The sequence below is a fragment of the Bison bison genome, unplaced genomic scaffold, assembly GCF_000754665.1.
Source record: "Bison bison bison isolate TAMUID 2011002044 unplaced genomic scaffold, Bison_UMD1.0 scf7180017857371, whole genome shotgun sequence".
NCBI classification, from domain to species: domain Eukaryota; kingdom Metazoa; phylum Chordata; class Mammalia; order Artiodactyla; family Bovidae; genus Bison; species Bison bison.
Genome location: NW_011487944.1, coordinates 10,314 through 38,102, shown reverse-complemented (window position 1 = coordinate 38,102; position 27,789 = coordinate 10,314). Strand labels below are relative to the sequence as shown.

Sequence of the window (27,789 nt, the reverse complement as noted above, 5' to 3'; positions counted from 1 at the left end):
CACTGAAATGATTTTAAATCATTTAACGATTTAATGATTTAATTAAATGATTTTAATCATTTAAATCACAGAAATCTACCTCCTATCGAACAATACAAAAAATAAATCACATATCTGACAGATTCCAGAGGGCCAGAACAGAATTCTAATGTTTACAGAAAGTGACTGTTCACAGATGTGACATCCAAGAGACACGTTTTCTGAAGCACAACGGGGGCTTCTGAGAGCAGACTGGTCTTCATCAGCACTGTTTCCTCACACGGACCTCGGAGAGCCACGCCTGACCAAGACCAGCGCCCACAGCTGGGGCTGACAGAGGGGCTTCCAGGCCGCCCTCGCCCTCATTCTGCCTTGCTTCCTCTTGGGGTTCATGGCTCAGCTTCACTGAAATTTTATAAAATCAGATTCTAATGTCGTATAACCTAAATACTTACATTATCATCTCCCTTCGCATCTCAGAGCCCAGTAAGCACGTGTGAAGTCTGTAGACTCATGAAATGAAAACCTGGTATACAAACCACAAAGTCTGTTCACTTCTTGAGATCAATAAGTTCTAATTTGCTCCTTTTATTAACAAAGGCGACTCTTAATAAAAAGTTTGAATTGAAATTAAAAAGTACAGAATTTAACGGTCGGTCACAGCTGTGCTTACCAACAAGCACGCCTTGCTTCCCGCAGCTCTTTTTAACACTCAGGACCACGGTGTCAGCACCTGTACAGACAGCAGCACGGGGGGCAGACACACACCAGACTGCACCAAACTCCATCCCCGGCTCGACCCTGAAGGGCCCCAGTGAGACTGCAGTGTGTAAAACTGGTCATCTGGGTCTGGTCTTAGGCCATGACCACCGTTTCAGTCCAGTGTGGATTTAAATTAACCAGCTTACAGATCTGAAATGAAAGCACTGCTTCGTGGTTTCAGATGCATTTTGGTATTTAATATGTTTCAAAGCATCTTTACAAATAATAAATTATAACTGCAATGAGGAGAACCTGTGAATAAAACTGCTTACACGGAACCAGGGTGGTGACCTCAAATACATCAGGGACAATTCCACGAACTGATTCCACAAATCAAAAACCACAAGCACCTCCAGATTTCAATCTTTAAAATAAGCAAAACGAAGGACACACGAGGATTTTAACATAACCTTAATGATCTAAAAGACCTCCCAAATGGAAGGAAATGCAAAGCCGAATCAACCTATCAAGTGTAACTTACAGTGACGGGCTCCAGGCTGCAGATCTTCCGGGCCACAGGCCAGCTCCCTGAGGAACCACCCACCACCACACCCTCTGACTGCAGACGCCCCTCCTGTTGCCGCCACGCCAGAGCCCCGCAGGCAGCATGCGGAGCCTCGAACCAACAGCTTTACTGACACCTTCGCGATGTGTTTAATACTGGCACTGTACTAGCTCCCTCCTTGTGGTGAATTTGAGCCTAATCAACTTTCATAGAGAAACATGTACCTAAACCAAATTAGGAATATTAAATCTTCCACACATGGGCTCAAATAGGAATTATTGTTGTTTAGTATAATGAAAGGTTAATTTTTAAAAATATCTGTCATCTTTTGAAACACAAGGCACCAACAGGGAGCAGACATTCCAGCAAAGAGTGATTGTCTGGAGGGAAAAAGGAATTGATCAGAGTCCCGTCCTTTGCTGACCAGCGAGCTTGCCTCTCTCGGGCCTAGGCGACGTCTTCCAGGTAATCGGCGACGTCACTGAGCTGGGACACGGTCAGGTCCTGCGTCAGGTCATCCAGCTGGTCGTTCAGAAGAAAGAAGAGAATCAGCGTCAGCAAAAAAACAGTCGTAAATGATTCTTAGCATACTGCTGTAACTTAAAATACCATCTTACACTCTACAAACTGACTCACAGTGAAAAGTCCTTGTCCTGGTGTGGAAACACATACATTACCACACTAAGATACAAGCCAGTGGGAATCTGCTCTATGACCAGGGAGCACAGCTCAGGCTCCGTGATGACCAACAGGGGTGGGAGCGGGGGGGGGAGGCGGGAACGAGGGGACATATTTACACCTACAGCTGATTCACAGCAGAAAACAACACTGTAAAGCAATTATCCTCCAAGTATATATATATTTTTAAAGTCCTCTTCCTCACTTTCTTCTTCCTGTTTTGAAATTGGCAAGGACAACAGAAGCTGAGCAGCCAGGTGAACTCGACATTAACAAGACGACTGACTGCTAAAATCACCCGTTTGTAGTTCTTTTGGTAACGTTAAAGCAGTATTTTCAGGACTCGTTAGGATGACATAAGGTGAAACGGTAAGAGAACTTAGTACATGGTATCAGGGACCAGAGAAGGCGCCTCACATACTATCACTCAGCCTTCAGAACAGCCCTGTAAGGGGGCATAACACCCCCATCTCAGGAATGAAGAAACTGAGGGTCACAGGCTAGAGCTTGTGGAAGCAAACACACATCAAAGAACAAGAAGGCGGGCCAGAGTCGTTACACAGTTCAGCCTGGTCGAAGGCCTTTCCCCGTGGTAGTCTGTGACAGCCAGTCCTACCTCACTCTGCAAAGCAAGCTTCACCTCCAGGTGGGAGCCACCCTGACCCGAGAGGCAGCCGCCCTCGGGTTACCGTGGGCATCAGCACCCGACCCTGAGGTGCCACCTGGCATCTCACACCTGGCACAGACCTGAGCACTCTGCTCTCGGCTGACAGACAGCTCACGTGTGCATCTCCAAAACCGAGTCCTGACTTCCCCCCGAGTGCCTGTCCGTGCGGTCTCCTCCCCAGCCTGCTCAGGGCGCGCCGACACCTGCAGCCAGTCTCTCCTCCCCCGGCACTCACAGGGCTCCTCTGCGGCCACGTCCTCCCACAGGGGCTTCTCCGACGAGGACCCCTTGCCGACACCGTCCACACCCTGAGGCAGTGGCTCTGACTCCAGTCCTGACCCACTGGAGTGGCCCTACACCCACAGCAATGAAGTCCCAGTAATAACACGCAGGCATTTCACAAGCAAAACGGGCCGTAACTGAAAACATTCATGACAGGTGTTGTTCTCAGATCTGGAGCAGGAAACCCCACCATAAACCTTTGCTAATTTTCAACTGCTTTTCTCCCAGCTTCTGAAGCCTCCCAGTGACTCAAGGCAACAGGCACAGACGGCAGGCCCCGGGGAGGAGCGGCCTCGTACTTTATCACTGGTGTTGACGTCATCCATTTCCACAGAGAGGTCCTCCTCAATCTCTTCCCCAATACTCAGCTCACTCTTCTCTGAGCGATGGCTGGTACTAATTTCAGGGAAAAATAAAAATAAGAACTCTGATTACAAGCATTTAGAAAGAGTAACTACCATTCTTTCATGTTTCGGGCATCTTAATTCTTTAAATAAAATACAATAAAATATTACATGTCATTCATTTCATACATCCCATCTCACCTGATCCTAAGCTAACTTAGAAGCGGCAGCAGGCACAGTCCAACCCATTTAACAGATGAGAAAACTAAGGCTCACAGTGGCGACTGTGGTCACATGGCATCAAAGACGAAAACCCAGATTTTTTAAATTTCATTTCTCAAAATACTGTATGTTACAAAGTAAACATGAATCCTAAATTGCAAGAAAAACTATCAATTGCATAAAATCCTCACACTGATTTAAAATTTCTAATCATATCTACAACAAATACTACTTCCCAATTATTAACCAAGTCATAGATTACATTATTTTTACATTTATAAAAAAGTTATTTGAAACAAAATATCAAGACATGTCATCTCAATCAGAAAAACAATTTGAGAGGGCACTTTGTTTACGCCAATTGTAGACAATTCCCACCAGTGAGACGGGAAAAGGGCAGGAGCACCGACAACCGTGCCCACACTGCTCTTGTGGCCCGAGTCACTCTTCAACGCTGGTTCCTCTTCTGATTCTCATTAAGCTCCCTGAACATGATGAAGATGCTCTTATTCTAATGTGACATCAAAAACATGCTTCAAAGTCTAGGGACAGTTCTTGATTAACTCTCTTTAACTCACGTTCAATCAACACAAAAAAGAGAAGACAGACACTAAATAAGCACAAATGTGATTCTGTCATACTGCCCTGTTCGGAGATTGCTGACAATTTATATATTTCTTGTCCAATCATTTTTCTTACCTATTAAAATCATCAACATAGTCATCTTCTTCTCCAGTCCCTGATAAGTTTAAGAAAACATACATATGTATTTATAATAAACACACCTCATAATACCTACAATTAGACATACACGTTTCCTTCAAAAACTACCCCAAGGCAGACAGAGTGAAGAGTGAAAACCCAGCTAACACAGTGGGGACGGCTGGGCTGCACTTGGATTTGGGGAAACTAACCACCCCCTCACTCGCCTCCAGCTTCCGCAGCCGATTCCAGGACAAAACAGCCACCACATAACGTGCTGGAGCCGGCCATCAGCTGCTGACCTCCTGGTTCTACGGACACCTGACCCCCAGGCCAAATCTGCCTACAACCTGTTTCATGCAGCCTGTGAGCTGAGAGTGACTTTTACAGTTTTCAGTGACTGTAAAAACACCAACTCTTGACACAGACTACACGTGGCCACAAGGCCTAAAGCGCCACCTCTGTCCCTCTGCGGAGTTTGCCGACCTGTGCTTTAAACGTGCCCAGTGCCCGTCTGGGAACCCGAGCGCCTTTGTCTAATATAAGGAGCTCCGGATAGGCTGACTGGCCCTTCACTGAGGATTTTATTCTAAAAAACAATCACCTGAAAGCAATCAATACTGAAACTGGAAATTTAGTTACCCAATCCGAGTGATCCAATTTTATCGTTGACCAATTTAAGATCTTTTAGAACTGTGTTTCCCCTTTTACCTGTGAACAGGAAAAAATATGCACATTAAATTGTCTGTTAGAATACAACAGTCTCTAAACCATGTCAACTTTTTTTTTCAGGGTCTGTTGACACATGATAACTGAACACTAATAAATTACGAATTGTGACTATAAATTACGAATAAATTATGAATCACACTGCAGTATTCATTACACAATACGATACGCTTACATCATGTGTCACATGCCCACTTTAGCCACACGCCACTATAGCACACAGGCCTTCTGGAGCCATCCTATATTCTTTTTTGGAACTTGGCAATCGAAACCATTTTTACCCAACCATAAGAAGCCCTACTGGGTATGAATTCACAGACCACAACTATTCTCATCAGTTTTATTTTTCTGTTAAACTTCTGCCTTTTGCTTCAATTTAATGGCTATTTTGCTTACTAAGCTCATCTCCTTGCCAGTTTCGTTTTTCAACCCTTGTTCTCAATGCCCTCTCTCAGTCACTACTCCTGAATCAGTATCAAGAGGGGCACGATCATAGCATTCTGGACTCCTTCCCTGAGGGTGACAAGGCCACAGGAAAGGAGAAAAGGAGGGGAACTGGCGTGGCAGTCTGACAGACATGTGGCGAGTTTACTAGATGCTGCGAGAAGCCACAGACCGCCTCCTGTGTGTGCCCTGGGGAATTCATCTACAGTGGAGGGACGTCTCACGAAAGCTCAGCAGCACTCCGTGCGTGCGCGGTTGTGTCTGACTCTGTGCCACCCCATGGACTGTAGCCCGCGAGGCTCCTGAGTCCAGGGGATTCTCCAGGCATGAATGCTGGAGGGGGTTGCCATTTCCTTCTTCAGGGGTTCTTCCTGATCCAGGGATTGAACCTGCATCTGTTATGTCACCTGCACTGGCAAGCACGTTCTTTACCTCTAGCGCCACCTGGGGAGCTTAGGAGCACTACAAGATTGTGCAAAATCCCAGAGCAATTTCCTAATAAAGATCTACTCAGAGGCACATTTATGCTCTAAACACTGGCAGTTAAACCCTGTATCTACTCTGATACAGCACACAAAGCCCATCTGCATGCTTAAGGCTGTGCCTTTAAACCCTGGGTCTACTCTGATACAGCACACAAAGCCCATCTATCTGCACTCCAACTGCACGTTTAAGGCTGTGCCTTTAAATCCTGGGTCTCATCACCATCTGTGTGCAGCAAGGCCACTCCATTTTGAGCTAACAATCCCCATCTTGGCTACATACAAAAACATACAGCTGATCCAGATCTCCAAAGGCAGAGGAGCATTTTAACATTCTTACAATGATTACTACGGTATGTACAGAATCTCTAACACAAACTTTAAAAAATTAATTGTACTTAAATCCTACATAAGTCATTTTAAATGTCCAGCAAAAGAGAGATGGCTTAAAATTATGTCTATTTATTATATAAGACAGCTAAAAACTCAATTTTCTGAAAGTACTTTCATGGCACAGGAAAAGCAGAATACAAAACAGTATAGAAGATATGACCAGACTCAAATTTTAACAGTAACAAAATATTAACAGAAAATATCACTGAGTAGCAAAATTATAGGCTATTCTTATGATTTTACATATATTTTCTGAAAAAATAAATGATCATACACAATTAGAGGAAAAATATCAGCAGCCTGCGAAGTACATGTCTTCAATCAGCAAATCTAGAACTTTCAGACACTCACTTTCAGACTCTTTCAACGAAGGGGCTCCAGCAAGGGAGCTGAGTCCACTTTTTAGGGGGGGCGCATCAGAGAGCGACGCAAGGCTTCCTGCTTGCTTACTGGGTTCACTTCTCCTGACGGGAAACAAGCACACAGTTAACGCGGTTCTTACACGCTGCCTGTAACGCATAAGCAACTTGAATACATCTCATAGGCAATGCAGGGGCTGGGAACTAAAGAATATACATGTCACAGGTTGAAGCCAAAATCTATACCTGCAAGGCAAAGCAGACTAAGAATCACTGCAAATCATGCAGGACATTATCGCCTATCTCCAGAATTTTCTCCCCCAAACGCACCTGCCCCTCTCACCAGCCTCACCGTCTGTGCTTTCACTTCAGGGGCCCAGAGATGCAGGCAAGAACAGCCCAGGAGCCGACGAGCACAGCACAACACTCTGGACGTGGCCCTGCCCGCTGGGCCATGGACGACCCCGCCGGCTGACCCCTGCTCAGAGCCGGGACCGCCCGCCTCCCGCGGACGTCTGACAACACGCCTGGCCTGCCTGCGTGCACTCTGACCCTGTGCCCTCTCACCCCTCCAGCACTCCAGGAGTCCCGTCCCTCTCTGACCTCGTTTCCAATTTCCCTCTTTAACATTTGGTTCTTCTCAGCAACATACAGGCGTGCTGCTGTCTCCCACCGTGATGCTTCTCACCCTATGTCCCCTCCAGCCGCCACCATGTGCTCCGCGCCCCCTACAGTCAACTCAGCAGGAAACCAGTTGCCCCCACAGCCCTCCACCCTTGGGCTCTCAAGCCCAGCCTGACCCGCCCAGGCCCGGCCACCCTCGAGCAGACTGCCCGGGAGGGTCCCGAGCGGCCTGCAGGCGCTGAGCACGGTGTGGCGTTCAGCCACCTGCCCTGGCCTCGTCTCCCCGTCCCTCCGGTTCCCTTCCCGCCGCAGCGCCCTTCCTCAGGGGCCCTTCAGCTCCCCCACCGGGCCTTTAGCTCAGAGGGATGAGTCTTTCCTGTCTCCTCCAGCCCAGACCTCTGCCTTCACACCCAAGCTCACACCCGAAAACACACTTCTTCGCGTCGGCAACCTTCTTAAATTAGCGGGTGGTAAGTGCAGTCCGGACGGTCCCACGGCCCCATGCAGCCAGCCTTGCTCTCTCCACCCTTCACCTCCGTGACGGCAGTGCCAACCTTCCAGTCCCTCAGCCCGGAATCCCTGGAGGTGCCCTGACACTGCTCTATCTCCCGCACACTTACCAGCAAACCCCTTTGGATGCACATTCAGAACATATCCTTAACCAACTTTCCTCAGCACTTCCACCTGGCTCACCCCACAGCTTCCGTCTGCAGACGCAGCAGCCAGATCCCACCACAGCGCATGTCTGTCCGGTCACTGCTGCTCAGACCCCGGGCTTCCGGGACCCTCACAGCGGGGCCAGACCTGGCCGTGTTGCTCCCCCGGCTCAAGTCCACCTCCGACAGGCACCTTGGCCCAGGGCCTCAGGCCCGCCACACCGCGGCCCGCGTGGCCTCCTCTCCCCTCCACGAGCCCACCCTGGGGCTGAGGCCTGCTCCGACACCTCAAGGCCCAGCGGCCCTCCACACTCACACTCCTGCCCTCACGGCTCAGCTCCCTAACGTGGCTGCGCCCTGACACGGTGCCTGACGGGCCCTTGCTGATGCTGCCATCCGAGTGTGAGTTTCCAGAGGCAGAGCCTGCCTGCCTCATCACTGCTGCGCCTGGCACGCGGCCGGCACGCACCACACACCTACCTGCTGAAATCGTTAATATCCAGGTCTTTCAAAACCTGGACTCTTTAAGCCCTAAGAGGCTTTAAGGACACAAAATCAGATTTATGAATTCAATAATTACAGACCATTGGTGCTCATTTTCTTAAACACAAAATAAAACATGTAGAAACTCCATTTCTAAGCCTCGGGTCTGATAACATAAAAGCACAGGTTACTCACCAACCGTACGCTGCTTCTGGTTTAGGAATGGGGTCATCAAAGAAAGAATCCCCTTCCAGGTCATCTTCTTCTGGACCGGGACCCGCTTTGGCGTTGACATCGAGACTGTTGTTGCTCAACAAGGACCCAATCTTAGTTTCATGGGCCAGTAATTGAAGACCACTTCTGCTCTTCGGTTCTGATGATGAGATACTGGTGTCGCTGTGACTAGCATCATTGCTGGCCTTCTAGAAGACAGGAAGAGACAAGAGTTCTTGGTGACATGAGAGTTAGTTTCTAACTAACTTCTGAAGGGGAAAACGTCAAACCTGTTTATACCATTCCTCTCCTCCCTCCCTCCGTGGAATATCTTTACCCAGCCCATTCATGGACAAACTCTCCCATTTCCTCCTGCATCATGTATCACTGCTTCACAAATTACCTTAATATGTTTTCAAATGGCAAATGGAGAGCATAATAAAGAGGCAAGGAGGAGCATCATCATCAGTACATCACATAAATGAACCCAGGAGAAACACAGAGAACATGTCAGGAAAATGCACAATTTTCTACTCAGTGCCAAATACCAAGGGCATCAAGATCAAAGTTTTGCAAGTGAAATCATCACTCTTAATTCAGACTTTCAGTGACTCCTAACCCACACCTTCCTTGTACTCCCATGGACGCATGTATTTGTATGTTACTATGTGAAAGTTAAAGCGTTAGTCGCTCAGCCATGTCCGACTCCGCGACTCCATGGACTGCAGCTCACCAGCTCCTGTGTCCGTGGAATTATCCAGGCAGGAATACTGGAGTGGATGGCCATTCCATTCTCCAGGGGATCTTCCCCACTCAGAGATGGAACTCGAGACTCCGCATTGCAGGCAGATTCTTTACCATCTCAGCCACAAGAAGAGTCCCAGATTTCCACAGCCTTAAAGCCACGCATGACTCTGCCAAGCATTCATTCTTACTCTTGTCCTACTGACCTGGTGACGTTAGCACAAAACGTGCTTCTTGTTTTCAGTCAGCCTATCCTTCACAACCAAATTTTATTCTATCCTTGGTCAGACTTCTTTTTGCCTTTAGACATGTCTATGTCAACAACAATAAAAATAATAATGAAACCAAAAAGCCAGGTTAGCAATAATAAGAGGAGCTATCATTTATGGAAAGCCTTCAAATGTCTCCCATGGTTGCCTGATTTTAATCCTCAAAGTAACTCTATGGTATGCGGACAGGTTCTGTCTTCCCTGCCGACAAGGAAAGGGAGGTGCAGAGGCGTCTCGGTCACTTGCCCAGGCCTCCCGGGGGCTCAGGGGCCTGCTATCAGAGTCTGATTCCAGAGGTTATGCGAAAGGCCTATGCTCTCTGTTCAGCTGAGTCACAGGAAACTGCAGTTCTTATGGGTCAGATCCAGCCCTCCCACTGCAGAGAGCAGCACTGAGTAAGCTCCAGGTGTGTGAGCGGACTGCTCTCCTGAAGCACGAATACGCAATGCAGTCTCTGCTCTGTGTGTGCTCAGTTGTGCCCGACACTTTGCAACCCCATGGATCCCACGTAGCCTGCCAGGCTCCTCTGTCCATGGAATTCTCCAGGCAGGAATCTGGAGTGGGCTGCCATTCCCTTCTCCAGGGGATCTTCCTGACCCAGGGATTGAACCCGGGTCTCCTGCATTGCAGGCAGATTCTTTACCATCTGAGCCACCAGGGAAGGCCCCGTACTCTACTACTATGTAGCTTTAAGAAATTTAATGTTTTCAGGCATGAATTCTCTCAAAAACTGAACCAGAGTAGTCTTTTCCAAGTCAAGTTACCACAAGGAGTGAAGAAAAAAAGGGATAGGCGGTTGGGGAAAAGCTGCTGACTACCGAAGCAGGGCAGTGACAGCACGTGTTATAACTGATTGCACGAGACACCAGGACGACTGCACTTTTAACACGGGTGTGGCAGGGGACTGTGCAGTAACATACTCGCTGACATTTTCACACTCGCTACAAGGCACAGTTAGGCGACAGCAGGTAAGACACACGCTATGCATTCTGTATGTTATTAACGTAGAGAAATAAGTGGTTGTATAAAGAGATGTCTGGAGAGAGAAACACCAAGTTATCTCCCTTTCAGACAACATAGGGTATTTTCAAAGAAGCACACAATTTTTAAAATTTCCTCACAACCTTCTTGAGGTTTTCCTGTTATTATTAGTTACAGAGACACACCAACCACTTACTTATTTCTTAATAAGATTCATGCCCATTATAATTTCTGATTTACAAATGTTTTAAAAGATTTGTGTATTTTCAAAGAAATATACATTAGGAAATAAATACCCTGAATTATTCTGCTATTTAAACACATTTATGACTATAGATACTGAGACAGTATCCCCTTCAAAACACCCCTGAGAAAACTCAAAAGGATGCCTGACCTGAAACAGACAAACACAAATGTAAAGCACATTACAAAAAACAATCTTCATTTCAAAGTCTCACATCATCAACATAACTTAAGTTCATACAATGAATTATCTGAACTGAGTAACTAATATAGCCATGATTATTTTTGACAGGTTTTAGCAACATTCTTGCTATGAAAAAAAAGACTAGTTTTAGGAAGACAACTTTCATGGCATAGCACATTATGATGTTCAACATAATACAAACATACTTTTAAAAACTAAATTATAGTTCTATTTGTCTATGGAGTAAAAATTAAACCTCAAAAACACTGAAACTTCTTTGGAAGTGTTCCCAAAATCAACTTCTAAATCACACAGGAATGTGTCATTACTTTATAACTGGCTCTTTTTTTTTTTTTTTTACCAAAAAGACCATTATCTAACTGGGTTACTAATGAATTCATTAAATTTAATTCCACGTATTTTTTACTATTAAACAAAAAAAGAAATCCACATTAACAGGAGAAACATTAATCAAAACATATTGTAGATTAAAACAAAAGTACTGCAAAAGTGTGACCAGAAAAAAATCCTCTGACAATGGTTTAGAATTCATACCAGGACTACCCTAGAGGCCCTGGAGATTATTATCAGTTAAACTGTGTTCCCACACAAGGTTCAGTTCAGTTCAGTTCAGTCACTCAGTCGTGTCCAACTCCTTGCGACCCCATGAATCACAGCATGCCAGGCCTCCCTGTCCATCACCAACTCCCAGAGTCCACTGAAACCAATGTCCATTGAGTCGGTGAAGCCATCCAACCATCTCATCCTCTGTCATCCCCTTCTCCTCCTGCTTTCAATCTTTCCCAGCATCAGGGTCTTTTCCAATGAGTCAGCTTTTCGCATCAGCTGGCCAAAGTATTAGAGCTTCAGCTTCAGCATCAACCATTTCAATGAATATTCAAGACTGATTTCCTTTGCGATGGACTGGTTGGATCTCCTTGCAGTCCAAGGGACTCTCAAGGGTCTTCTCCAACATCACAGTTCAAAAGTATCAATTCTTCTGTGCTCAGCTTTCTTTATAGTCCAACTCTCACATCCATACATGACCACTAGAAAAACCACAGCCTTGACTAGATGGACCTCTGTTGGCAAAGTAATGTCTCTGCTTTTTAATATGTTGTCTAGGTTGGTCATAACTTTGCTTCCAAGGAGTAAGTGTCTTTTAATTTCATGACTGCAGTCACCATCTGCAGTGATTTTGGAGCCCCAAAAAACAGTCAGCCACTGTTTCCCCATCTATTTCCCATGAAGTGATGGGACCAGATGCCATGATCTCAGTTTTCTGAATGCTGAGCTTTAAGCCAACTTTTTCACTCTCCTCTTTCACTTTCATCAAGAGGCTCTTTAGTTCTTCTTCACTTTCTGCCGTAAGGGTGGTGTCATCTGCCTATCTGAAGCTACTGATATTTCTCTCAGCAATCTTGATTCCAGCTTGTGCTTCTTCTAGCCCAGCGTTTTTCATGATGTACTCTGCATATAAGTTAAATAAGCAGGGTGATAATATACAGCCTTGATGGACTCCTTTCCCGATTTGAAACCAATCTGTTGGTCCATGTCCAGTTCTAACTGTTGCTTCCGGACCTGCATATAGGTTTCTCAAGAGGCAGATCAGGTGGTCTGGTATTCCCATATCTTGAAGAGTTTTCCACAGTTTCTTGTGATCCACACAGTCAAAGGCTTTGGCATAGTCAATAAAGCAGAAATAGATGTTTTTCTGGAATTCTTGCTTTTTCCATGATCCAGCGGATGTTGGCAATTTGATCTCTGGTTCCTCTGCTTTTTCTAAAACCACCTTGAATATCTGCAAGTTCACGGTTCACGTATTGCTGAGGCTTGGAGAATTTTGAGCATTACTTTACTAGCGTGTGAGATGAGTGCAATTGTGCAGTACTTTGACCATTCTTTGGCATTGCCTTTCTTTGGGATTGGAATGAAAACCAACCTTTTCCAGTCCTGTGGCCACTGCTGAGTTTTCCAAATTTGCTGGCATATTGAGTGCAGCACTTTCACAGCATCATCTTCCAAGATTTGAAATAGCTCAACTGGAATTCCCCAGGGATGGGGGAGCCTGGTGGGCTGCTGTCTATGGGGTCGCACAGTTGGACATGACTGCAGCAGCAGCAGCAACTGGAATTTTATCACCTCCAATTGCTTTGTTCGTAGTGATGCTTCCTAAGGCCCACCTGACTTCACATTCCAGGATGTCTGGTCTAGGTGAGTGATCACACCATCTTGATTATCTGGGTCGTTAAGATCTTTTTTGTACAGTTCTTCTGTATATTCTTGCCACCTCTTCTAAATATCTTCTGCTTCCGTTAGGTCCATATCATTTCTGTCCTTTATTGAGCCCATCTTTGCATGAAATGTTCCCTTGGTATCTCTAATTTTCTTGAAGAGATCTCTAGTCTTTCCCAATCTATTGTCTTCTTCTATTTCTCTGCACTGATTGCTGAGGAAAGCTTTCTTATCTCTCCTTGATATTCTTTGGAACTCTATTCAAATGGGTATATTTTTCCTTTTCTCCTTTGCTTTTTGCTTCTCTTCTTTTCACAGCTATTTGTAAGGCCTCCTCAGACAGCCATTTTGCTTTTATGCACTTCTTTTTCTTGGGGATGGTCTTGATCCCTGTCTCCTGTACAATGTCACGAACCTCTGTCCATAGTTCATCACACACTCTATCAGATCTAGTCCCTTAAATCTATTTCTCACTTCCACTGTATAATCATAAGGGATATGATTTAGGTCATACCTGAATGGTCTAGTGGTTTTCCCCACTTTCTTCGATTTCAGTCTGAATTTGGCAATAAGGAGTTTATGATCTGAGCCACAGTCAGCTTCTGGTCTTGTTTTTGCTGACTATATAGAGCTTCTCCATCTTTGGCTGCAAAGAATATAATCTGATTTTGGTACTGACCATCTGGTGACGTCCACGTGTAGAATCTTCTCTTGTGTTGTGGGAAGAGGGTGTTTGCTATGACCAGTGCATTCTCTTGGCAAAACTCTATTAGCCTTTGCCCTGCTTCATTCTGTACTCCAAGGCCAAATTTGCCTGTTATTCCAGGTGTTTCTTGACTTCCTACTTTTGAATTTAGTCCCCTATAATGAAAAGGACGTCTTTTGGGGGTGTTAGTTCTAGAAGGTCTTGTAGGTCTTCATAGAACTGTTCAACTTCAGCTTCTCTAGCATTACTAGTCGGGGCACAGACTTGGATTACCATGATACTGAATGGTTTGCATTGGAAATGAACAAAGATCATTCTGTCGCTTTTGAGACTGTATCTGAGTACTACATTCGGGACTCTTTTGGTGACTATGATGGCTACTCCACTTCTTCTAAGGGATTCCTGCCCACAGTAGTAGATATAATGGTCATCTGAGTTAAATTCACCCATTCAGTTTGCCGATTCCTAGAATGTCGACGTTCACTCTTGCCATCTCCTGTCTGAGCATTTCTAATTTGCCTTGATTCATGGACCTGACATTCCAGGTTCCTACACAATACTGCTCTTTACAGCATCAGACCTTGCTTCTATCACCAGTCACATCTACAACTGGGTGTTGTTTTTGCTTTGGCTCTATCCCTTCATTCCTTCTGGAGTTATTTTTCCACTGATTCTTCACTGTCCCCCAAAAAGGGACATTGTAAGCCTATTGCACAGGACTCGAGAATGTGCCCTCATTTACAAACAGGGTCACTACAGATGTAACCAGCTATGAGGGGGTCATGGAGGAGGAGGGTAGGCCCCTAACACAATACCCCTGGTGTCCTGATGAGAGAGAACAGGTGAACACAGGGAGACGGCCCATGAACACGACATGCAGGTTAGAGAGCATGCAGGAGGGCCGGGAGCCATGAGAAGCTGCCGAGACGCAGGCAAGGACTCTCCTTCCCACCTCCGAAGGAGCCAATCCTGAGACACCCTTGATCTCAGCCTCCAGCCTCCAGAGCCGGGGACAATGCACGTCCACTGCTCTGAGCTACCACGTCTGGGGGACTTTGTTACAGCAGCCCTGGGAACTAAGAGGTATTTATAATAAACATCTGAAACATAACGAAGTTGTGTCTTGTCTTAACAGAGAGGCCTACTGCCCAGCACCACGCAGTCACTAAGTGCCCTTCGCGAGTGTCAGGACTCACACACTGGAAGGTAAACTACAGCAAAACGGAAAGAAAACTTCAGTGATGATCCATTTTCACTAACACTTACACAGTCAAGACTTTAATCATTTCTACATTAACAGAGAATTAGCACCATAGAGAAGTTTCACAGAGAAATTACTCTTTTCCGAGTAGCTGAAAACTCAATTATTAGACTGTCTTAAATACCTGTCTTAAAAGCTTACTTTTCTACACTAAAGGCTTAATCCGCACTGTTCTTAAGAGAGAAACATAAAAGCCAAAGGAATATCCCAGCTCTGCCAAAGCATTTCAAAGTATCTGTCCAGTTTTAATTCCCCTGTGCCAGGCCTCCGCTCCCCTCCCCACTCCCGTGTCTCCTGCTCCGGCGCCAGCAGGCGGACTCTTCACCACTGAGCCACCTGGGAAGGCACATCAACTTAAGGCTGGGCTTATCCCAGAATTCCGAAAATAAGGAACAAATTAAGAAATGTCATTTATTGAGAACTTGAGGCAAAAAAAAAAAAAAAAAAACTCAACAAAAATTAGTTTTAAAACACCTGAAAACAATTATGAACAGAAAAGATAACCTTCGATGCGCCATTTAATGTGATGATTGAAACTGCTTAATGTTGAAAACAAACAAACCATCTAACATCTTACTCAGTTTTTTCATCTGAATGGTAAAAACCTTTGTGGAGCCTACCAAGTCTGTTGTGATTTTTTCTATTTTTTCCAGACAACTAGCACCATGCTTGGTACAACAGAACAGTTTACGATTAAACAGATTATTACAGATACACTGCAAATGTCAGTACACACTGAAAACGTCTGAGTAAAGAAACACCTCCTCATCCAGTATTTTTGCACCTTGCATTCCTCCTCTACTATCCATCCTTCACTGCTTTACAACAATGACAAAACCAGGAATGTAAATTAGTCCAAAACCTTAGATTTTTCTATGTATATTAACAGGTTTACAACAGTAGTAAGTACAAACTAGTTATCCACATAACTGATTTTTTAAAGTTTATTTCTGATATGAATATAGCTTCTCTGAAAATAGCCAAGTTTCTGAATGAGTAATTAATACTTATGCCTTACCACAGGCAAAGCAAACAGTAAGGCAGGGCAGCTCTTCCTGCTGGGCGCCCAGGGCTCGGGCTCTTCACGGCCGGGTGGCACTCCCCGATGAAGGTGCCACCCTCCGGTGTGAAGGGCTGCCCCTGGGGCCCGGCTGTGGGCCACCCCAGACCAGAGGCAGCTCGCTGTCCTGGTTGTTAGGTGTGGAGCGTGTCAGGCTACTTCGCGGTACTGGGCACCTGCTGTGCGCACAGGGCGGAGCAGAAAGCGGGGACGGGAGAGGAACAGGCTCGTCTCTCAGGCTGGAAGCAGGCAACACGGGGACAGCACAGGCTCCTCGTAAAAGCGACTCAGAGATGCGAGCAGGAGGGAGAGGGGAAACTGTTTCCAAGTGACTGAGCCAGTGCTCTGGGCTCAGGAGTACAATCACGAAACAAGAGGGGCGAACTTGCAGCCTGCAACTCCAGCGTCCGGGCGGACAGACTCTCCAGTCATCCCTCAGAGCACGAGAGCCCTGCTTGGAGCAGAGGAAGCGGGACGTCTGGGCCCCAAGACTGCAACCAGCGCACAAAGTGAAGTGCGTCTCCCGGGGGCTCTGGTTCTACACATCAACTTCTTTCAAATGTTCTAGCGTCTTTAAAACTCATGACACCATCAAGAGTTTAAAATGCAATACTACAAAACAGACTTTAAAAAAAGGGCGAGAAGTTGATTTAGGACATCTATAACAAAATTCCAATTTATACTTTCAATTATTTTCTTAAGGTCTGTCTCATCTCTGCCATTTGACCGTAAGCTGCTTCAGGGAGGATCTGTGTTAATCTGTCTTGCTCTCAGCACTTAACACTGAAGACTCTCACTATGTAAATATACTCCAATACATTTTAAAACATCTTCTCATGCAGTAGTGCACAAAGAGCAGTGTGAACAAATATAATAACAGGCACTTACCATGGAAACCACTAGGACTAACGCCAGCTAACACAGCAAACACAATTTTTCAGAACGCTTAAATTTTGGAAGTCTTGAACTCAGTGAAAAAAATCTGTACATAAACTAAGACTCAACAAAGATTAGCGACTCTCACAGAACTAAACATTAAATAACTTGATTTTATTCGAAATAAGTGTAAGAATTACATTGGCAATTGATAATTACTCCTGAGAATTCTAATATTTAAATATTATAAGCAGCATATCTACAAACTTGTTCAAAGTCTGAGACCTTTTGGGGAGGAAAAAAAGCAGCCAAGGCAGTGACACAGCGGGTCCCCGAGTCCACTGTGGGCTGGCGCTTGGAGAGCCAGGGCTTGGAGAAAGGCTAACGGACGCAAAGGGCTGACAGCTGTTCAACACGAGTAGAGTGTCCTGAAGGATACCAGGGATGGCCTTTCGGTTATCAATTGCTGCTGCTGCTAAGTCGCTTCAGTCGTGTCCGACTGTGTGCGACCCCATAGATGGCAGCCCACCAGGCTCCCCCGTCCCTGGGATTCTCCAGGCAAGAACACTGGAGTGGGTTGCCATTTCCTTCTCCAATGCGTAAAAGTGAAAAGTCAAAGTGAAGTTGCTCAGCAGTGTCAGATTCTTCGAGACCCCATGGACTGTAGCCCACCAGGCTCCTCCGTCCATGGGATTTTCCAGGCAAGAGTACTGGAGTGGGGTGCCATTGCCTTCTCCTCGGTTACCAACTAGAGCTTATCCAAAAAGTAGTCTGATGCTCTAATTACCTCAGATAAAAATCAGAAGGTTAAGAAAACACAGGTGACCATCCACTTAAGAGGAAAGTAAAGTAAGAGGAAGGTATTTTCAACTTTTTCTGTTGCCAACAAATTAAGGAATTTTCAAGGCCAAACAGAGCAGAGTTTTAAAATACAATAATATGATTTTCACTGGGTAAAAACTGGAAGTCAAACTACTTTTTCTTTTATGTCGCCATGACTTTGGCATATTCTGCTCGTAGATAAAGAAAGCGGTATTTCAAAAGGAAACACAGCCCTAGGCCAAGGGGAACTGGGCACCCGGGGAGGCCCGCAGGGGCTGGCGGTGTGCCCGGCCAGCCGCTCTCCTCCCCGCCCTCCCACGTGTTACCTTGGCACCAGGCTGCTGCCCGCTTGTCTTCTTGTTACCTTGTCCTTTATACCTTGGTATCTGAGCATGAGAATGAAATGACATTTTAACACAAAATAGAAACCTTTAAAAGTAAACTAATTCATACCAAACTAAAAAAGATTCCTATCAGAAAATGTCTTAAAAATGGAAAGTCTAATATATTCTAAACATTTTTTAGCCTTTTCTTGACACTCTTCCTAAACTCACGCTACAGTTCATGTCCAGCAGTCACGGGGTCACACACGGGGCCCACAACCTCACCCCACCCAGCTCCCCGCGTGAGACTCACTCCTTCCCGCTCTGGCCAGAGGCACCCCGAGAAAGCCAGCCTTCCATCCTCGAAGCTTCCTTTAGGAACCGCCTTTCTCGGGGGGAAGCAGAGTGAGCTCGTCTGGGCCAGGCTGGCCCTGGGCCTGGCCACAGCTTCCCAGGACTCCTAGAGCTCTCCAGGCTGATGAGGTGCCCTTCTTAGAGCCCCAGACATTCAGAGACCTCAGAGAGAGAAGGAAGCTGGCCAGAAAGGGGTAGGCGAAGTACTGGGATCCTGAATCAAGACCCTGTAGGACTAGAGAGGAACCGCATTTTAATTGCCAGCAGAATGCCTTGTCTCCAAACAGCCCCACTAGAGATGAGCTACGGTGTCCGAAGTGCCCACTGCCCCCACAGGCCTAGGTGCTGACGGAGAGCCCAGGCAAAGCTGAAGACCGTCAGAGTGGATGGGGACCACCCGGAAACAATCAGGTGTCTCCAGGTTCACCTTAAAACTTACCATCACTTCTCTGTACTTACGGCAACATTTCCTGACTTAAAAGTTAAGAGTCTCATGATTATTCTCATGATCGAGCTTAAAACATTTTTATGTAGAAAGAATAGAAATACGTAACAGACATTAATATTTCATCCTGAAGACATACAATATGTGCAAAGTCCGTATTCCTAAAATGCTTTAAGAAAAAATATCTAAAAAGAGAACTTCCAAATAACTCAGTGCTACAGGCACTACTAAGTATTTAGGAATATGCATTAATTTAAATACCACTAAGGCCAGATATTGTCACAGAAAGCAACGCTTTCTTCTCCTGTGGCTCTCTGTGTGGCACTTCACCTGAAGACAGCATCAGACTGACTCACAACCTCTCTCTCCCTGCACAGAAGTTCCAGCCTGATGAGCATCGTAGGAGAATCCGTCCTAGACCAACACCTGCCCACCTCCCTACCAGGATAGGCTAACTGGACCTCAGGAAGCAGGACAGCTACCAACAGCATGATGGCCTCATTTCTGGTTGCGAATAATGCACAATATTCCTCTGACTCCCAAATTTAAAAAATAAAAAGGAGCCACAAAATCAAAGAACCAGCAACAAACAACTGGAACCATTCACTGGTGCCTACTCCCAGGCTTCTGGAAAAGAAAGGAACCTAGCAGTGTAACCGCTGCTCTCTAGACGATCACCTGATTCAGAAAGACACAGCTGGAACCACGAACACCACAGCACCGGAGCCGTTGGGGCGGGGGGACGTGCTCCACCAGAGGCGCTCACGCGGCACCAGCAGACCCACGCCCCATGGGCAGCACCCGCGGGCTTGCCCACCGCGCACAGCGCCACCCGGCGCAGGGGAGGATGCCCTTCCTGACCGTCACCCTTCCATCCACCCCACGAGGACGGGCAACCCTGATTCTAAATTCCAGCAGCGGGCCCACTCCGTTTCTTCTCCATTGTCCAAATCCCTGAAGTCAGAAGGCCTTAACTTGAACTCACACACACACACACACAACTCATACACACGTGCATGCACAGACACACACTTCATACACACGCACCCACACAAATACACAACTCATACATACACGCGTGTGCAGACACATGCACACACGACACACAACTCATACACACGTGCACGTACAGACACACCCACGACTCATACACATACGCATGCACACCACACAAAGACAACCAGAGTACATAAACGTTCTTTTAAGCTCTCAAAATAGCTCATCAGTATAAAAAATCATCATAATGCACAATTCCAAATCTGAGCACCTGTCTACAGTATTTAACACAGCACTTTTACATTCTGGAACTTAATATTCTGAAATTATAGGAATTTAAAAGTGAAAAATCAGTAAACTTCTTCTGTCAATTGGACAAAATGTTCACAGTATGAAATGAATGCAAATATCCTACAATTCTGTCATTTAACAGCACATTTCTTTCTATGGTACAATACTCAAAACACTATCAACAAAGCAAAAGAATTAAAAAAACTTTTGATTAGAAAAAGTAAATTTAGCATTTTAAAAGTGCATAGTACTAAGACACAAATCTCATGTGGCTCAGCATATAAATCACTGATGAAACAATTTAAGAACATATTTACATGGCATTTCCTACTGACTTGTATAATGGTCCCAAAGGGGCTTATTAAAGTTTCAGAAGAGTCTCATAAATAAAAACTTCAACCAAAGATAAAAAGCACCTTCAACAACAATGACACTCGTACCAAGACTAGAGACGGGAGCCTTGGCCCGCTCACCTTACTGGGAGGAGTGTGTGTGCCTGTTTTTCCTTCTGGTGACTTTGGTGGAGAATGTACGTCAGACAGGTCCAGTGCGCCCTGAAATATTACATGGTTGAAAATTAAGACACATTTAAGAACAAAGCATGAAATACTAGTCATACCTCAACAGAATTTAAACACTTAAAACCACTACACAATGTTGCCATTTTTATTTCTTCCTATTAATATAAATATCCTTAGATTTTCTCCAAATTTTACCACAAATACACAGACTTAGGATTCTAATTACCTGCTGAGTGTTTCCCTCAAGCACTTGGGACAGGCTCCCCAGGCCACATGTATTAATAAATACACCCCTAGCGTTCTTTCCAAGCGAACCTTCTCACTTTGCTTTCCCTGCTCTCCACAAAAACACTGTCCTCTGATTCTCAAACATATCTCTTTCTTCCCTCCCTGGACTTCTTTACTTCATTTGGTCTCAAAAAAAACCCTCATAAAAACAAGTAACTATTTCAAAAATGCGGGATGGGGCCCTCAGTTACAGGGGCTGCCAGGAGTGAGAGAGGAAAGAGAGAGAAGGTGCAGGGCAACACTGCAGAGCTGGGTGGGGGAGAGAATCACTTCAGGCGGAAAGAAGAGAAAAAGGACAGGGCAAGGAAGCAAAGGCCACTCTGGGGTGCGCTCTGTCTGAGCTTCCAGATTCAAAACCAGGCATGGGGCTAGAAAGCCAGGTTGGGACCACATCATGCAGGATCTTATAGCTGAGGAAGTGAGAGTTGCTCAGGCATGTCTGACTCTTTGAGACCCCATGGACTCCTCTGTCCAAGGAACTCTCCAGGCAAGAATACTGGAGTGGGTAGCTGTTCCCTTCTCCAGGGGATCTTCCCAACCCAGGGACTGAACCCAGGTCTCCCGCACTGCAGGCAGATTCTTTACCAGCTGAGCCACCAGGGAAGCCCACCGCTGAGGAACCTGGAGATTATTCAGTGTCATTCCATACTTACTGCAACGTTTAAAGACGGAAGAAATAGACAAAGGGCTAAATTTTAGAATTAATTCAGCAATCATGAACAGAAAAGACTGAAAAGATGTGGATCCAGCAACCTGGTTTTAAGGAAGGTTTAAAACGCACGTTCTGAGGCTTCCCAGGTGGCCTTAGTGGTAAGGAACCTGCCTGCATTTCAGGAGGGATAAGAGGCGTAGGTCCCGTCCCTGGGTTGGGAGGATCCCCTGGAGGAGGGCAGGGCAGCCCACTCCAGTCCTCTTGCTGGAGAACCCCATGGACAGAGGACCCAGCAGTCTATGGTCCACAGGGTCGCAGAGGCGACTGAAGCAACTTCACACGCACACACAGAGAATCACTTTGGGTGAAAGCTTCTCTGAGTTCAGTGGGCTAATCCACAGCTAGTTTTCTTCTCCAGAATCAAAAGTCAAAATGAGGTCAATTAAATCTACAATTTTTTATTTCATTATAAAAATCACAGAATGTTTCCCCTCTAAGTGATAAGGACTAATAAACGACAAAAGGGCCCACGCAGACACCGTGAGCTCCCTACTTAAAGTATCAATCCACTGCGTGTGTGTGTGTGCGTGTACATACACGAACTACTAAAATGAGACACCCGGGCATGAAGGGTGGAAAACCAGCACGAAGTAGAGATGACACGTCCAGCCTAACGGGTCTGCATCCTGAGGGAGGAAACGATCACCTTCTGGAGCTACTGAGACCCCAGGCCGGGTCCATGTGACAGACCTCACCTACGAACCAGGCAAACTGAGTGGGAAGCTTTGGACCCATCTGTGAAGAGTCACAGACTGAAAACGCATTTACTGAGTCTCGATTCCAATCAAACCTACCGGACAGGAAAACTACTGTGTCTGTGTTTGAGGCGGACATCCTGCCAAGGAGGGCATAGAGAGCTCCCAGGAAGCAGCCTTTCTTTCAGGAGCTGCTGCCAAACCCCCAGGGCCCAGGAGGGACAGCGACCACTCTCACTGACAAACGGGGCCAGGGCGAGCCGAGCCACAGGGACAGAACCTACGCAAACCGAGACGGGACGTGCAGGAGGGGCCGGGCGGGTGTGGGGTGGGGACCACTTCTGCTCTGGTGCAGCTTTCACTGTCAGAAGTAAAGACAACAAAGTCAGTTTTCTTTCACAAAGATTCAAACGTGCCAGTGAGTTAACCAGGTGAAAGGCTGGAAATTCTGGTCTCAAGCCTGTAAAAACGATTGGGCTGGGCTTGGGAATCCTGTGTTCAGTCCTAACAGCAAAGGAAGGAACAGGAACAGTGGTCATGGCCTGCCCAGCATGGCTCCCGGAGCTCCATGACGCGGCAGCCTCTAGTCCTCGATGCGACCACCGATACACCCGTCTCTCCATCTCACAGGTGCTGGGCCTGAGACACGTGGAGGGTAGGTGGCCAAAGAGGGTCACACACAGGGTGCAGCAGAGCCTGGGTGTCACCCAAGCAGTCTGGCCACAGAGTCCAGGTTACTACTAGGATGCTAAGGCAGGGAGAGCAAACCAGAGAGACAGAGGGCAGCCACCACTGCACAAGGGGAATCCGAGAGCAGAGAGAAACAAGACACAAGGGGCAAGTGGAGAGACAGCAATCTGGGCCCCAGAAGCCAAAAGACGTGTCACCTCCACCCACAGACTGAGGCCCAGGAGACAGCAGGGACCAAGGCCACCTTTTCATTCACTAGAAGCTGGCACAACGGCCTCATGGAGTAAGTTCACACCAAAAACTGCTCAAATATTACAAATGACTGAGCCCCAATGCATGAGCTGCAGTCAGGGCTCACCACCTTCTCCAATGCCCTTCCCACACTCTCCCCCAGTCTCACACTGAGACGGAGCTCAACAAAATTTCAACCTGAAACAACTACTGCTCTCTAACTAAAAACTACTGCCCCTAAAAAGTGCAGAGCTGACCATGGATGACAGTGCCTGTCCTCCATGACAGCTGTGTGAGAGCTCAGCTACTGCCCCTAAAGAGTGCAGAGCTGACCATGGATGACAGCGCCCGTCCTCCATGACGGCTGTGTGAGCTCGGCTGCTCAGTAGTGTCTCTTTGCAACCCCGTGAACTGTAGCCCGCCAGGCTCCTCTGTGCATGAGATTCTCCAGGCAAGAAAACTGGACTGGGTTGCCATTGCCTTCTCCAGGGGACCTTTCCGACCCAGGACTGGAACCCACGTCTCTTCCATGTCCTGCACTGTGGGTGGATTCGAGCCACCATGGCAGCCCTAATTGAAATGTCCATTTCCTATGTGAGCACACCCTGACCAGCTCCCAACTCCTCCAGAACAGATGGCTTGCTTATATTTTATCTTTTAATTAAACAATCTATTTAGTATGCCTTTGATGCTATAGGTACTCAGTCACGCTTTAATGATTTTCAAAGATTCTAATGGGAAACACACAGCCCATAGCCTCCCAGGTTCCTACCTGCCCACCTCTGTTCAACAAGATATCTGAGACAATCACAGTGCTGTCTGTCTGTGAAACAGCATCTTGATGGGATATGATTGTTTGTAAAGGAAACCAGACCATTAATCTCATTAGCATGATTTCTAAAAAGAAAGGCTAAGAATCAGAAATACAATGGCTAATTTAAACTATGAAATTGTTTAGAAACTGCAAAATCAACAGTTCAAAGTTTTAAGCCTCGTTTTAAAAAGACTTTAAGTTCAAAAACTTTTTAACAAGCCTACAGTTCAGCCCGTCTACGTTTAGAAGCAATAATAACAATAACGACCAGCGACCCGTCGGGTGTCCTCAGTCTCCCTCATGCACCGACTCGTGCACGTGAGCCTCCCAGGGCCTGAGTGGAGTCCACCATCCCTGTCCAGAGGAGGAGCCGGGCGGGGAGTCGCGTGAACAAGGCCGAACTTGGTTGGTGGGGGAGCCGGCAGGGGCTCCACACACCTGGTCCGAACCCTACGCTTTGAGGGTCCCTCCCCAGAAAAGGCACAGCAGCAGCCTCAGAGCTTCTGCGTCTACAGTTTTCATCAAATTGTGCATTTATACAACCTCTGAGTATGTCTGGTTTGATTTGAAGGAATGGCCTCTTTTTATTTCAAGCTTACTCAACACGTGTCAACTACCCCGCACGGCCGCCCTGGATACGCAATGACTGGAAACAGGAGCAGATAGCAAAGGACAGGACGGTACTCACTTCCCCACTGGTCAGCGCTTTTTCTTTTTGTTGACAGCGTCTGATCACTTCTAATAATAAGGGTCCACCCACAGTACCTTCGGCTTCAATAATTCCTAAATCTCGGGCTAAATTCTCTCGACCTTCAAGACCTTGAAACTGGGAAAGAAATAAGATGTAAGAAAGTAAAACAGAAATGCACAAAAATATAGCAAAACTATTTTCAGAGGTGAAAGAAAACTATTTTCAAACTTAAAGGCATCTCTAAACTCAAAGACACCATTTTTCTAATGAATGAAATCTCCATTTTTTAAGATTACACATCTCCACGTTTCAAGTCCCCCCTAGCAGGCGCAGGCCAACACCAGAACACACTAACTCTGCAAGAACAATTCTGGCAAGTTCTGTGAAGCAGGGACACTGGCGCCAGCTGTCTAACAGCTCAGATGGCTTTTAAGAAACTAAGACATATCAGCTATAAAAACAATCTTTATGCAAGACACTCTACATTGTCAAATTTTGTTAATTTTCAACTTGTAACGAACGCATCTGTGTCAAAGGCAGCTTCAAGGACAGACATTAAAAAGCATCATTCTTACTGTGCTAGTTTCAGGTTGAAAAACTGCCAAGGTAAAGTCAAGATTAAAAAACTGAAGAAATTCGGCAACAAGACTGGCCACCAGCCGGCCTGCAAAGAGCAAAAGAGAAAGTGGGAGAGGATCTTTAGGAACCAAAGCCTCATCACCGACACTGGAAGTAAGATAGCTATAGGGAATAAAGTTTCTCAAGGTTTTAAACTACAATTTCTTCTCTCTGAATAATACAATTAAGGGATAAATGTCTCAGTCTCCCTCATTAGGATTGTCAGTCTGAAACAATAAGACAATATGACGTTCCATAAATGGATTAGACTAATTTGCTTATAACTTTTTGCAGTAAGTCAGCTTTCTGTAATAAAACTGTCTTTAACCAACAATGTTCCATAGCCAAGGGTTTTCAATAGCAAACCAACGGTTGTCCAATCATATACAATTTAAAACGAGAACTTCTAATATTTGAAAGTTCAAAAAATAATCTGAAATTCCTGACTTCTCTCAAATGGAGTCAAGATTCGAAAATTCAGAGACAGACAAAATAAACAACAAACATCTTACCGTCCTTTGTATTTAAAAACTTTCTCAGGCTCTCATTGACTAAAGGAGTTTTGTTCTGTTAAAAAAATGAAATATCATTAAATGTTACATGTTCGTCCCCACTACAAAATGTAGACCAAAGTTTAATTTTTTTGCAAGATATTAAGTAAAATACTGTCACACAAAAAATCATGGTTAAACCCATTCTGTAACTACTGATTATTACAGGAATGGTTTTTTTGTTAAGGTGAGGACTGAGACAGGTAAGGGAGCAGTTAGGAGACTGTTCCTGACAGCAGCAAAAGAAATTTTTAGGTGTAATTTAGGTGTAATAGTAATGGATTTTAAATGTTAATGAATTAGAGGATCCCTGGAGCATAAAGGACTATGAAACGATTTATTCAAGTGTTTCCAATTTCCCCTAAGGAAAGGGATCTATGAGATTTAGTACTGACTTCAGAGTTCCTGTGATAACTTTCTTTAGGTTACTCCAAAAGTCTAAAGTATACATGAAAAGAGAACGACCTTGACTCTCCCCTAACAGTAAAGAAGCATAATCTTTAATTCAAAATTATCCCTGGCTATACACTACTATAAACGGCATCTCAGAATGGCTTTTAAGCAATTAGAACTTAAACATAAATGAATATGGTCCTTAAAGTTTGTAGATTTCATACCTCTACTTTTTCTTGCTCCTCTAGTGCTAAAAACACAGCTGCTCGGAGTTCAGCCTTTAAAAAGCGGGGTGGAGAGGAGGAAAAGAACAAAAATTATCTCCAGACAATTTTCATGGCAAGAAGCACAAACACCGAAATTTCCAAAGTCAAAACGAAAACCAGCAAGATTACAATGCTTAGGAGGCAGGTGCAGAGAGAGGTCAGAGGGCATCCTGACGCACTCTGAAGAATATGACACAAGCTCTCGAGTCCACTGTTCGTGCCCCTGGCACTGTCTCTCTCAGCACCCATGTCTCTGGTTTCAGCTGGGACCTCCATCCTTAACCATGCCCACCAGTAGTGTGAATGAATGAGAAACACACGCCAAGAAGCAAGCCGTTGGACATCCGCACCCCGCTTGTTACAGAAAGCTGGAGGGGCTGGCCGACCGGCAGCACAGGCCAGAGGCGGGGGACAGCCAAGGAGTGGAGAGCAACTCGACCACCGGACTGTGGGCGACTGTACGATCGGAGGCGGGGCGGGGACCGGGGGGAGCAGTGGGCAAATGAGCCCCAAACGTGCAGTGGGCATCAGAGAGGACAGTGAGCAACTGGACCCCAAACGTGCAGTGGGGACCAGAGGGGGCTGCGGAGACTGGACCCCGGACGCCGGGGTCGGCCTCCTCCGACTAAAGCCGGCTGGGCCCCTTCGTCCGCTCACTGCCGCACCGCCCGGGGCTCCCCGTGACTGACCCCGGACCCCCGCGCGGGCCGCCCCCGAGGTGGCCGGCGGCTCGGACCCCAGCCCGGGCGGCCCCTCCATCGCGCCCCGCGCCCCTTTGTGACGCCCGCGTCCACACGGGCCCTGCGGCCCGCGAGCGCGGCCCGCCGCCTGCCTGCCAGCTCCCAGTCCCCCGCCTCACCTTGATGCGGTTCAGGACCCCGCTGTTCTCCAGCGTCTGCACCAGCAGGTCCCGCAGCTCCGTGTCCTCCTCCGCCACCACCGCGGCCGCCGTCGCCGCCATCTTGCTTCTCCAAGACAACCGCCCAAGCCGCGCCAACGGCCGCG

General features: G+C 46.3%; 1 protein-coding gene across 2 annotated transcripts; it reads right to left on the bottom strand.

Moving 5' to 3' along the window:
* Positions 1–27,783, bottom strand: FGFR1OP (FGFR1 oncogene partner). Of its 2 annotated transcripts, XM_010860710.1 has the most exons (13): positions 27,644–27,783; positions 26,743–26,796; positions 26,087–26,141; positions 25,532–25,620; positions 24,954–25,091; positions 20,788–20,868; positions 18,232–18,291; positions 8,507–8,733; positions 6,541–6,653; positions 4,784–4,852; positions 4,139–4,178; positions 3,173–3,269; positions 12–1,768 (listed from the first exon to the last, which is right to left on the bottom strand). In XM_010860710.1, the coding sequence occupies exons 1-13, from the start codon at positions 27,743–27,745 to the stop codon at positions 1,694–1,696; spliced, it is 1,200 nt and encodes a 399-aa protein (XP_010859012.1). In that variant the 5' UTR covers positions 27,746–27,783; the 3' UTR covers positions 12–1,693. The 2 variants fall into 2 exon arrangements, with proteins under 2 accessions (XP_010859022.1, XP_010859012.1); XM_010860720.1 differs by lacking the exon at positions 18,232–18,291 and having other exon boundaries at positions 1–1,768.
* Positions 27,784–27,789: the final 6 nt, after the last annotated feature.